The following is a 13,948-nucleotide window of genomic DNA, read 5'->3' on the forward strand; positions in this document are numbered from 1 at the left end:
GGTTCAATTTAATTAACTTCGCAAAATATTTTCGACCGACAGAGACCCGGTTCCGGACGGGGTGCTGGCTGCTGGCTGCTGCGGATCGGAGACGCTGCGAGCGAAAGCGAGAGGCTGTTGTGTTGAAGGATTGCGAAGACGTAAACAGGACGAGATAGCGAGGGATGAAGCAGTTTTGAAGGGAGAAGAGGACACGGGGAAAGAGAAGAAGTGCGAGTGATGCTGAACCCCTTGCGCTGGCTGCTGGCGATCATCACGAGCCGACCGACGAGCAGCAGCCCGGCTTGGGAACTCGTACGTGTTTGCCGGTGCCCCTTTGGGCAAATGGATTACCGTCCGCGGGTACGTTGTCGAAGGAAAGTCATGGGGAACGGAGGGTTTTGGGACTGTGCCACCCTTCAAGAGGCCAACCCCTGACGATTAGACATTCGTCATTCGTGCTGTCGGCGAGCGCCTGGCGTTTGTCACCGCTCGTCGCCACTCGAGAAAATGCGGAAGGAAGAAGTGCGTAGCGGGGGGTGGGGGGTTGGGGATGAATCCACTGAATCACTGTCGGCTTCTCCGTCCCTACCTCGCCGAATCGCAAAAGAATGACCTGGACCTGTGGTGCCGTGGTTGGAGCTGGCACATACCTGCGCGTGCTACTCTATACACGTCTCGAAATGCATATTTCGTACTCGCGATCAATCATAGAAGCTATGTGTGAGTGCGTTTTGGGGGGTGACGGAGGGGGGGGGGGGGGGGAGAAAAATTTGCATGGGTTCTCTATGATGGCGAGGGGAAAAGCGGGCTAGGATAAGGAATGTTATTCCATGTCAGCCCCTCAATCTAATGACGGTACGATGCGACAAACCTTTCATATCTCGATCTCGAAGCGCGGCTACATGAAGTTGTTTCCTCGAATGTCTATCGTTCTTGTTTTTTTGTTTTTGTTTTACAAACAGAGAACGTACGTACGGCCGAACACACCCTACGGTGCAGTCGACGGCGAGGTGATGGCGCCTGTTACGGATGAGGAGTTGCAACTAGCAGCTCAACGTCTGGTCCCGGGCAAAGCTCCGGGTCCGGATGGACTCCCAAACATCGCCCTGAATACCGCCTTGCTATCCTGTCCCGCTATGTTTCGGAAGGCTCTTCAAAAGTGCCTGGAGGAGTGCGTATTTCCGGACCACTGGAAACATCAGAAGCTTTTGCTTTTGCCCGGTTTGCAAAACCCGGTAGGAAGCCAGGGGACGCCTCATCCTGTAGACCGATCTGCCTGTTGGATACCATGGGCAAACTCCTCGAGCGCCTGATTCTAAACAGGTTGACGGCGTTCACCGAGGGAGCCAATGGCCTGTCCGATAGACAGTTCGGCTTTAGGCGTGGGAAGTCTACCGTTGACGCGATTCGTATGGTTGTTGCATCTGCTAACAGAGCACGTATTCAAAGACATTCAGGTGAGCGGTTCTGTGCTGTTGTTACGATTGACGTGAAGAACGCTTTCAACAACGCCAGCTATCGCCCGGGCGCTGCATGGTATGAGGGTACCCGATTACCTTTACCGTATCCTGGGTAGCTACTTCGATAGTCGGGTCTTGCTGTATGACTCCGAATCAGGTCCACAGGAAGTGCAGCTTACGGCTGGCGTTCCCCAAGGATCCGTTCTAGAGCAAACACTCTGAAACGGTGGAATCGTGTATGGCCGGGGTAGGACTGGAAGTTGCTCACCACAAAACTGAGATGATCCTTGTCAGCAACCTGTAGGAAGTCCAAGTGGCATCGATCACGATTGGTAGTCACGTGGTTCAGTCTCAGGAAGCGATCAAGTATCTTGGCGTGATGGTCGACTACAGGCTCAGCTTCGGAAGCCATGTAGAATACGCCACCAGCAAGGCAAAGAAGGCCCTCCACGCTCTTTCGAGCAAAATGTACAGAACCTAGGGTCTGAGTGGTAGCAAGAGGAGACTGCTTGCTGGTGTGATATCATCCGTATTGCACTACGCGGGTTCTGCTTGGGCTAGGGCGCTGACGGTAAAAAGCAACCTGGTTTTGCTAAACCAGGTCCACCGACTCACTGCGATTCGGGTGGCAGGGTCCTTCAGCACCATGTCATTTGCGGCCGTGTGTTTGATAACCGGCATGATCCCAGTTGGGATCCTCGTTGAAGAGGATAGGGAATGCTACGCGGACCGCGGAAGGGCGGGCATTCGCGCAGACGCGACGCTTAGGACGATGGAGCGCTGGTAGCGTGAGTGGGAGAATGATGCGCGCGGACGTTAGACGCACCGTCTGATCCCGGTCATCGAATTCTGGACATCGCGCGGTGACGTGGAGTTAAACTACCATCTAACCCAGTTCCTCACGGGGCATGGTTATTTCCGGGAAAATCTCCACCGTACAGGGCGAGCCTCCTCGCCACTGTGCCCTGCTTGCGTGGAGGTCGTGGAATCTCCGGAGCACGTCTTGTTCCACTGCCCCAGGTTCGATAAAGCCAGGGCCAGGCTACGGGGGATCTCAAGGGAGGAGGTCCGACCGGAGAACATCGTGGCACTGATGTACAGAAACCAGGAGGCGTTTAATGCGGTAAGTGGGTGCGTGGGTCATGTCATGACGCAACTGTGCTTGGAATGGCGGAAATTCCAAGGACACCAGGCTGTCAACGACCGCAACTTGGTACCACAAGGGTAGGAAGATGATTGTTCCTAGTACGACCATCAGGGACACTCGGCAACCCGCGCCGATCTTAAGGCCCTATGAGGAGAGGGGAAAGGCCTAGGCCGAAGCCGCTCTTTAAAGTACCTTGGTACAAACGTCTTAATTTGGGTGAGAAATCTGGGATTGGGAATGATGAAGTAGATGGTTTGGATCATCATTCTAAAGAAGTCGATTTAGACGGTTGTTTCTTGGTGCAAGTGCCTTGGCACTGCTTCTCCTTTGTTTGTAATCTCGAAAGAGGAAATCCGCGAAGGGGTGAAAATATTTTAAAGTAAAATAATAAGTTTGGCTGCTACTGTATGGCTTTTTATCGGTATTCATCTATCTAAGCAGGTGACCATTCTAAAAACAAACGATTTTATGAGTATTGAACCATGGCTTGTTAAACGACTTGGTGAGAATTCTGGCGTTAATCTAGCAAAAACAAATGTTTTTTTCCGTGGAGCTTGTATCTAATTATTAAAAAAGATCCGTGGAGCTTGTATCTAATTATTAAAATCGTCCCCCCACAGCCACATCGAGCTGCGCCCTTTACAACATACCAATCTAATCATTTGAGTTGTTCGTGAAAAAACTCGAGAGAAGGAATCTTTCTGTTCTCTTCTGTGTTCTGTTGTTCGTAAATCACGCCAGTTGCCTGTGAAATCATAAGGACGACCAAAATTAGGCATCTTTCTGTTAAAAAGGATCACCTTCGACGGCGTTCACGGAGGGAGTCCGCGGCCTCTCTGGGAGGCAGTTTGGTTTTAGGAGGGGGAAGTCTACCGTCGATGCGATAAGGATGGTGGTCGAAACTGCTAGTGGTGTTCGCCAAAGGCGGGGCGCTGACTGTCTCTGCGCTATTGTCACGATTGACGTGAAGAACGCCTTCAACAACGCCAGCTGGATAGCGATCGCCCGGGCGCTGCATGGTATGAGGGTACCCGATTACCTTTGCCGTATCCTGGGAAGCTACTTCGATCAACGCGTTCTGCTGTACGACACCGACTCAGGACCACAGGAAATGCCGCTTACGGCTGGCGTTCCCCAAGGATCCGTTCTAGGGCCAACACTCTGGAACGTGATGTTTGATGGGGTTCTGCGGCTGAGACTTCCGGTCGGGACTTTGGTCGTTGGCTTTGCCGATGATATGGTCCTAGCGGTCCGTGGACAGAGCCTGAAGGAGGTGGAAGTTAACGCGGAGCGCTCGATCGAAGCCGTGCAAACGTGGATGTCTGGGGTGGGGCTTGAGGTAGCTCGTCACAAAACCGAGGTGGTGCTTGTTAGCGGCCTGCAGGCCGTCCAAGGGATATCGATTGACCTCGATGGTCTAGTGGTTCGGTCTCAGGAAGCGATCAGGTACCTCGGGGTGATGGTAGATCGCAGGCTTACCTTCGGCAGCCACGTTGATCATGCTACCACTAAGGCGCGTGGGGCCCTTAACGCTCTTTCTGCCATTATGCGTGGAGCGGGAGGCATCAGTTGCTCGAGGAGGAGGTTACTAGCCAGCGTAGTCACTTCGGTATTGCGTTACGCGGGTCCTGTCTGGGCAGAGGCTCTGTCGGCCCGGAGTCGGGTCGAGCTAAACCGTGTCCACCGGCTCACTGGGATTAGGGTTGCAGGTGCCTTCCGAACCGTATCCTCGGCGGCCATTAGTGTGATTACCGGCATGATCCCGGTTGGGATCCTCATCGACGAGGACAGGGAACGCTACGCTGGTCGTGGCGTGGCGGGCACTCGAACGGAGGCGCGACGCAGGTCGCTGCAGCGCTGGCAGAGAGAGTGGGAAAATGACCAGTACGGCCGATGGACGTATCGGCTTATTCCCAATGTCGAGAGATGGCTGTCTCGTAGGTATGGTGAGATCAACCCCTGTCTTGTCCAGTTTCTATCGGGACATGGGTATTTCAGTAAGTATCTCCACCGTATACAGCGTGCGCCGTCGCCGGACTGCTCAACCTGCGTGGGCGTTGTTGAGTCACCAGAGCATGTCTTGTTCGTTTGCCCTAGGTTTGAAGAGGCCAGGACAGAGATGGACGCAGCTCTAGGAGGAGGGGTAAGAGTAGAGAACGTGGTGCAGCGGATGTGTGAGAGCAGGGAGGCTTTCGACACCGCTAGCAGCTGCGTTGGCCGCATAATGGAGAGGCTACGCGTGGAATGGCGGGAATTCCAGCGCTCTCAGGCCACTGGCGAGGACCAGCAACAAATGCAGAGGTAAAAGGGAAAACAAGCGGATGCTTCTCGGACATCCGGCTGGGCTTTTCGGCGACCCGCGCCGACCTTGAGACCCACTGTGGCTGGGGGAAAGCCTGTGCCTTGGCGCAACCTTTAGGTGCTTAGGCACGGTCCGTCTTAGATTTGGGAGGAACATTTTTGGGAGTGACTAGTATGTAAGGTGGTTTGAACAACATCACTCCAAAAAATATAGTCGTTTCAGACCTGTGTTTTCGCGGTGCAAGTGCCTCGGCACTGCCACCCTCGCTGCGAGTCATCTCGAAAGAGGCACACAACAGCAGGGTGGTAACGGGAAACCAAGCTAGTGGTTTAGTGGGTGAGAGTCCCACACTGTTCCTGAGGACTTTCCTCAGGTTCGTACATTAGTATTCCACCTAGTTTGTCAAACGGAGAAAAAAAAAAAGGATCACCTGCAGTTCAAAAAAACCATTGTTCTAATTCTAACAGAATGTTCAAGATTTCATCTGTAGCAGAGCTAGACAAAGCGCGAAGTCACCGTATCCACTGACGTGTTATGGCGAGTCGTACTAACTACAATTCGTTCTGTTGGTGTATCTGACTGGAGACTAATTCATCTTTAATCGGATTATGTAAGGGATAGTACGCAAAAACGTAGGGATAGTCTCCTAGCAAACTGGAAGATGCCGAAAGAAATATGAATATCTGCAACAATTTAGTGGATTTTACAAGTTTCACAACATTTTAGTTGTTTTTCATCAACGTAATTGATTTTTACCACCTTCGCTGCGAAATTGCTTACTTTTGTAGATCTTTCAATATGATATTGATCACTTTATTTGATTTTGGTTTTCTTTTACCGATGCACCCTAAAAGAGCATCAACATATTTCCAAAACTGTATTAATATCTTCCCTGACTTGTTAAAAATACTCATTTTTAATATTCTGATACTACTTGCTTGAGTACATTGCCGGAAAACCACCTGATGGAACTCTATTTATCGATTTCGCGCCCTATTTTATCGATTTCGCGCTCAAATAAAGCGTCCCAAAAATAATTTAAATGACTGTATATTCTCCTTTTATCTCTAGAAAACGTATGCAATTTGAAGTTTAAAAATATCTCAAAAATTGTGGATGAGAGAGCCAAAAAACTAAAAATGAGGTGTTTCATAATGATAGCCTCACTAAGGATTTTAAATATAAATCTGCATATTTTTGCAAATCTCATCCAAAATCCAAGATGTTTTAGTAATCAATGCTTCTTCTGTTATCGTTTCATCCCAGAAAGATGAGTTTCTGTTCACTTGTTGGTATTTTTGTCATGTTTTTCTTAGATAGAAACCTCTGTGCATAGCTTATGGACTCTTTAAGCGTCTGTATGATCCCAAGGTGGTTCAATCTGGTGAATCGTAGTGATATTAACAAGTTTAGACCTTTATTATATGATATTAAGCTCAAATAGAGTGCTAGAAGGTTATTAGGTTGATCTACAATCGGTCAAACCACGCCTTGTTTGGATTCCTTTCGTAGGCCATCGCGGTTTTTTAATTAGAAATCGCCGGAAAAACGTTGCAATTCTCCAATTAACAGTTCAAATTGTTGATCAAGGATGATATCTTACAGTATTCTATTCAGTTTCATCCAATCCATCGTGGGATCGCTACAGAATACTTGCGATATTACATGCAAAAAACCGTTAAAATTTCAACTGAAGGTAAATCATGTAGTCCGCTTGAAAATTTACCGGAAATGAAATAAAACACTTGAAACATCAAGGATAATGATATTTCATTACTCTTGAGACTTTCTAAATTGATACGGAACCAAAAACATACGAAAAAATTGAACATCATAACTTTGACTGTTACAATCGTTCCTTCGCGTTATCAGTTGTGGTGGTAAAGCAGGTCCGACAATTTTAGTTACAATTTTGATCAAGCAGTTTTGTTTCCAATAGTCTTTCCATAATGTTAGAAGTGTGATGAAATTTTTTTTTTTGATAAAAATCAGGCACAAATCGTTCTAAAAGTGCGAGTAATCGTATGTTTAGCTTGAAACAGTCCGCAATTTTAACCTATTATTCCTTGAGAACTATGCTTGTAGGCTTCCACAAGGCTTCAAAATCCTGTTTTCTTCAGGTTCTATCAAGTAGTTATTGACATCCATCGTTAATATAAGTTGCAGGCCTGCTATCATACGGTTAAACTTCTCTGTACCATACCATGCACCATTTTGCACAATTCTGCACTCATGTAACAGTACTGCACATCCAATAATCACAAAATATCAATAATAAACTTTGGTTTATTGGTTAGTTGATGTATCCTTTTAGAAGAGCAATTTATCATTTGGTTTTCCGTTAGTAAAAATTAAATATGTCCTAGTGAGGCTATCATTATGAAACACCTCATTTTTGGTTTTTTGGCTCTCTCATCCACAATTTTTGAGATATTTTTAAAATTCAAATTGCATACGTTTTCTAGAGATAAAAGGAGAATATACAGTCATTTAAATTATTTTTGGGACGCCTTATTTGAGCGCGAAATCGATAAAATAGGGTGAAGCTATCATTATGAAACGGAGTGTATAAGACCCCACAAACCATGGAATCCATGTTTTCGTATGCTCACTGTAGGAGTGAACGCGACGTCCGATGAAACAGCGCTATACGAAATCGCCATTTGCAGATTTGTGTGTGAGCGCGAACGAGATGGCTGATGAGACGGCAATACTTTCGGCCGCGTTCATCGGCGCCATCATGATTCCGCTTGAAACGCCTCGAACTTCGTTCGAATCTGGATGCGACACCGTGATTTGATTTACCTTTTTTGGCACAATTACCGCGATTTCCGACAATAAAAGCGCATCAAATGGTCGTACGATAATGGTAGACCTTGTCGCGAAGTAATTTGATCTGCTTTTCAGTCAACTTTAGCCGTTTTATCTATTGCACCGCAGCTGTTCGCATTCAATAGCCGTGGCCACACGGGGCGAAAACTCTAGCGCAAACGAAAAAATTAATGCCAAAACTTTTGCGCTTCGATATGTTTACATGGCCGGGTTGAGGAAATTAAAATCGTTTTTTTGAAGAAAAGGATTGAATACACTAGCAATGATCACTCACTGTCGATGTAAACCACAAAAAGAACATATTGTGAGCCCTACCGTTTGCAAAAAGCTTTTACGCTAGGTTTTACGCTCCACGGACCAATAATCGTTTGACAGCATGTAAACGGCAAGCGTAAACGTTTTGGCATTAATTTTTTCGTTTGCGCTAGAGTTTTCGCCCCGTGTGGCCACGGCTAATGAAACAGCCGCAAGAACATGCATTTTTCCATGTGTCTAGCCTCATTCCTTCGTCAAAAAGGATTGCATAATGTACATATACAAATCAACAACATTTTTCCTGATTATCCGAGTACATTTACCTGCCACAATTTGCCACAAAAGGGGGAGGAACAGAGCTGTTTTTCTTAACATAAAAGAGACGGAAATGATGATCCGTTTCTTCGCACTGTTTGCCACGGCTGTAACTAGGTAGATGATCATCGATGCACCTGCCAGGATATGAAAACGGCGTTAGAAAAGATCTGCCCTGGAAGAGCTACGCAGTGATGAAAACGCAGCGCGATCTCCGCCCACGACAGCAAGAAAAGACGCGAGCGTTTCTTGCGTGGGCGAGAGTTGGGAAAGGGGCGAAGATGTCCATCTTCACAACATTTGAAAGGGTTAAGAGTGGAGCGGGAAAATGGCTAAAGACAAAGGATGTTTTTGCATGCTTGTGCAGTTGTCCAATCAGAAGAGAACAACAAAACAGCAGCAGAACAATCGGCAACAGCATCCGGTGCCAAGCACGAAACGCAGAATGCAGAACAAAGGACAACAATCAGCGCAGGATGTAGGAACAATGGGGGGAGGAGGGGTTTGTAGCGAGGAGAGCGTGTGCACCAAGGTGTTTACTACGCGTTGGTGATAGCCACCGAAAAGGGCGTTGTCGATGCAGCTAACAGCAGAAGAAAACGATCGCGAATTGGTCGTGTGTTGCCGCATTTTGATAGGCGGAAAACATGCTCAAGAATGGCTGAGTTGTGTGCTCAAAACGGCATCTTTTAATGTTGCATATTCCTGGGAAAACCAACGACAATTCGTCGATAGCTCTTCTATCTTTGCTGCGCAAGAAAGATGCATACGAAGTGCATCCATCCAGACGCACATTGCGTATAGCGATTGGCCAAAAGTTGCGTTGATTTGTCATCACCGTTTTATGGTGCAATTGATCTGCACAATGTTCCTGTTGTGCGTGATGATCGTGTGCGCGGTTTCCAATACGCACATGATGCGTGACACCTTTTTTTTGTTGAACATAATGTTTGTTTTTCAGTAAAATCAATGTGAATCATGATGATCATTCGAAGGCATGTTTGTGACATTGTGAACAATTCAAAATGTATGAACTTTTTGTCACAACGCACGGTCTCGATCTCACGTATTGATGTAGCGTTTATGAACAGGTGATCATCAGCAAAGTAGTTAGTTCAGTGTGTTGCGTGTTAGAAATTCCCATCCCCAATCCTATCATCTCCTTAACATCATTCCACTTCATAGACATTCATTCATCAACATTCATACACAACGCAGACAAACATACCGACAAATCTCGACCACGACCTACGACGATATGACGACAGAGCGAGCTAGCTAGAACGGGGAGGGAATGAGACAGACAGAAGATCGTCGATCCGAAATGGCGGCGATCGCCATTTCTTTTTCGTTTTTGAAGAAAATTTTTGGCCACGCCTTTTAAAAGCTCTCCAAAAGTTCTTGTACAAAGTCGAACTCTCATCACTCCGAAGCCACATGTCAAAGCACTACAAAGTCGAACATCAGAGCTTTTTTCGGCTTTGTACAAGATGTTCGGCTTTGTACAAGATGTTCGGCTTTGTACTAGATTTTTTTTCCAAAAGCTCTCAATTTGGTTTCTCGGGTACTTTTCTCTACTCTAAAAATAAGTTATTAAACACTAATATGGATGGATAAAATCACAGGTTGAATTTTGGCGGCAAATTAACAAAAAATGAAGTGTCCAGTTAGTATAAGACCACCTTGATTTATTTTTTTTATCAGCGAAAAGAAGTAACCAAATCATCTAAATCCCGAAAATAACTATTCGTTATCAAATCTTAATGGTTTCAAATGTGTAAAACGGGATTTGGCATGCTGTTTATGAATTTTGGTTTTTTTAAAAGCAATGACTCTCATATGTTTCTCCAAACCGCTAAAATCATCGCTTAAAGCTCAAGAAACGAAGAATACTGTTTTCGCCCAGCATCCCATTTACTAATTCGAATTCAGAAGATGTTTTCCATTTTATGCTATACTGCGAGCAGATATGGCCAACAAATCAATTTTCTGATCTTTATTCGAAGCCGTAATCTTCTTTCTCAAGTTAATAAAAGCATTATTTCACTAATATGTTAACTTTTGCACACCGTTTTTGATCAAAAACGATAGCAGAGATTCTCCTTGAAACGTAGATGTGCTTTGTTAAATGGAAAAAATACAATCTTGAGCCTACCGGCTATATAAAGTTTCACCCAAACTATGCAGGAATTCCCATTAAACCAACAGGTGCTGAAAGAGGCTCTGAACTTCCAAAATCACGACATTAATCTATGAATTCAGTAGAAACATGTTGATTAAACGCCTATTCACCGTTGTAAACAACCAGGAATGGTTAAATGAACCAAAAAACCATTATTTTGCATCTATTATTTTATTGGGAATTCCTGCATAGTTTGGGTGAAACTTTATATAGCCGGTAGGCTCAAGATTGTATTTTTTCCATTTAACAAAGCACATCTACGTTTCAAGGAGAATCTCTGCTATCGTTTTTGATCAAAAACGGTGTGCAAAAGTTAACATATTAGTGAAATAATGCTTTTATTAACTTGAGAAAGAAGATTACGGCTTCGAATAAAGATCAGAAAATTGATTTGTTGGCCATATCTGCTCGCAGTATAGCATAAAATGGAAAACATCTTCTGAATTCGAATTAGTAAATGGGATGCTGGGCGAAAACAGTATTCTTCGTTTCTTGAGCTTTAAGCGATGATTTTAGCGGTTTGGAGAAACATATGAGAGTCATTGCTTTTAAAAAAACCAAAATTCATAAACAGCATGCCAAATCCCGTTTTACACATTTGAAACCATTAAGATTTGATAACGAATAGTTATTTTCGGGATTTAGATGATTTGGTTACTTCTTTTCGCTGATAAAAAAAATAAATCAAGGTGGTCTTATACTAACTGGACACTTCATTTTTTGTTAATTTGCCGCCAAAATTCAACCTGTGATTTTATCCATCCATATTAGTGTTTAATAACTTATTTTTAGAGTAGAGAAAAGTAATAAAAAGTTTCGATTTGAAATTGTGATCCTTGAAGATTTTCTGGAACAAACTGATGGTGGTCTTATAGTAACTGGACGGAGTGTATACTACATGCAAAACACTATGATAGACCGGAACATAACGCTATGACCTGGCAAACAACAGTAATAGATCAGACTTCACACTTTGCGATGATAAATTGAAGTCAAGGCCCGGATAAAAGTGGTTGAAATCACGCCTAGCAGCGTTGTCGATATACAGATGTTTACGGGAATTTTTATTGCCAGGAAAATGCCTTGCCTAGTTCCACGAGATTGTACTTTTGTATTAAGCTTAGCTAAGATGTGTAAGAGCTAAGATTGGATATTATTTCAAAACATTAGATGAAAACCTTTGCACTACAAATGAGGTTAGGATCCGAAGCCCTAGGCTAATATAGGCTCTCCTTCCCTAACTCCTACTCGTCGCGTCCTCGCGGGGCTCATGGGTTCTGCTCGTGTAGAGCGGTAACATGCCCCCCGAACGTCTGAGCTTGGGTACACGGATAACACCAACACCTTGGGAAGATGAGGGGTATGGCTGAGACGAGGGGGAGAAGTTACCTCCAACAAACGAGGTTTCTTCTTTGGAGCGTATGTTTTCCAGGTTACGGGCGGCTGTCTCTCTCGTTCCATCGGCCACCAGGACGTTAATCCAGTTGACCACGTGTTCCTCCTTCGTCACAGGGGGTTGGGCGCAGGGCTAACCACCCGGCCCCGTAAAAAAATACCGGATCCGAAAGCCAACGAAGATTTACAACACGGACTTAACGACGACGACATAACGCAACGCCCCCGGACAATGAATTCTGGCTCAATGAGGCTAGGCACATGGAACGTACATACTCTGCAACAAGCCGGAACCAATTAGACGATGAACTAGCCAAGCTAAACATGGACCTAGTAGCACTGCAAGAGATACGCTGGCTAGACAGTGGTGTTCGGAATAGACGTGGTAGCACCCGCTACGATATATACTATAGCTGCCACGCGGAACACCACATTCTTGGAACGGGCTTCGCCGTAGGTCAACGGTTGAAGTCCGATATCATCGGGTGTAAGGTACCACCGGCGTTTAGTCGCGACGTATTACGCCGCGCCAGTCAGAAACGTTTGCCGAAGCAACGTGTGGAGTATCGCCGAGGAGCTGGAAGAGACTCTTGCCCTGTGAGACCACGCGCCGTGGACACTTCACGATGATTCCGGACAAAAAGGCCTGTCGAGTGCTGATTCGGTGGTAACCCTTGTACCACGGGTGGGGCCCAGAGCAAGATCGAATAGCTGAGGCTTTCGGATGAGCTGTAATTCGTAGCGGTCTCAAGACAAACGCGGATGGTTAGGTGATGAGTACAAACTTCCAACTCCCATTTATTAAGGTCTATCTTAGCCTATTTATACTCAAAAGTTCTAAGTGGGGAAGCCACCCCTCTCACCCCCTTCGCTCCCGAGTCTCAACTGCTGACTCCGCAAACCAAACAGACACCGATGTTTATCCGCTGCTTCCGGGACCGACCGAGGATGCTTTGGGTTACTCTGTTTGTATGACCCACATACAAACAGCTCCGCACTTGCAGAATGAGGTCAAAGCTGCGACCTCGTCATCGTTGTGACATCGTCATCAGGGTGCATTGGCAGCGACATGTTGCGCATGTTGTCTTCTTGTCATGTCACAACGTCGTCGCCTCGCATCGGTCATCGGCTGCGCAGGTAGCTCCGATGTCGTGTTGTGCTGCGATGGTGAACTGGCCAATTCTCCAAAGGCTATGCAGTTGCATACTTCTAGGCATACGAAGAAGCGTCAAGACTCGAGAACGCGAGGCGAGGCGCTTCATCTCCCCCCCACTTATTTGCGCTCGGGGATCAACTAGTCAGTATGATCCTCGAGCGTTAGTTCTAACCTATCCTTAAATCTATGTTACTGTCTATAATTTTCTCATTACCTAGGTCCCTTTTAATTTTGCTTTTGATTTATCAGTCCTATTACTTCCTTTTTTCCATTGCTGCTTATTCCTCTTCCAGTCGGACGGAGCCGCTGGTTTCGTAGCCCTTCACGTCTATGCGCGGAAACTACTGCCTCTCTTGGGCCTTCGCGTCTTTTGCGCGGTATACTTCTGCTTCTTATGACATTCGCGTCTTTGCGCCGAATACTATTGCCTCTCGCGGGTTTTCGCGTCTTTGCGCGCAATACTAAGCTGGGCTCTCCTAGACTCCTAGCTGTGGTCTTCTTTGGACCCCTATTTCTAGAGCGCTTTATTCTTTTATAACCACTCACGGGCTTTTCTCATTTCCACATCAGCGAAAGTAAATCAAACAGTCATTTTCTTTCTTAAAAACACGCACTATCTAAAACAACGAAAATCCGGAAGACGAGAGCGTGGTCCGACGTCCTGTCTATCGACATACGAACGGGGAACGTTATGTGTCTGACGATGCTTCTGTCTTGCTGATTTGACACTAATCCTATACCTTTCCTTAAAAAAAAAACTCAAATCCTTATCCTTGATCTCAGATAAACGGTAACTATCGACATGCATTGTTCAACTCGTTGATTCCGATGACTTGTTGGTTGTGGTAGAGTAGATGCTTGGGGAAAAGAGTGGTAAGACCATGGTGGCGTTGAATGGCAGATAAACCACTGTCTGGCTAAC

At 45.8% G+C, this 13,948-nt stretch overlaps 1 protein-coding gene across 1 annotated transcript in view; it reads right to left on the reverse strand.

The window, feature by feature from the left end:
* Positions 1-5,442: 5,442 nt before the first annotated feature.
* LOC125959471 (uncharacterized) overlaps positions 5,443-13,948 on the reverse strand; it is a 29,231-nt gene continuing 20,725 nt past the window's right edge. Inside the window, exon 3 of the mRNA XM_049692297.1 lies at positions 5,443-5,574. Coding sequence (XP_049548254.1) covers positions 5,443-5,574 — 132 coding nt within the window. The remainder of the gene's footprint in view (positions 5,575-13,948) is intronic.

The sequence above is a fragment of the Anopheles darlingi genome, chromosome X (assembly GCF_943734745.1).
Source record: "Anopheles darlingi chromosome X, idAnoDarlMG_H_01, whole genome shotgun sequence".
Classification (NCBI taxonomy): Eukaryota; Metazoa; Arthropoda; class Insecta; order Diptera; family Culicidae; genus Anopheles; species Anopheles darlingi.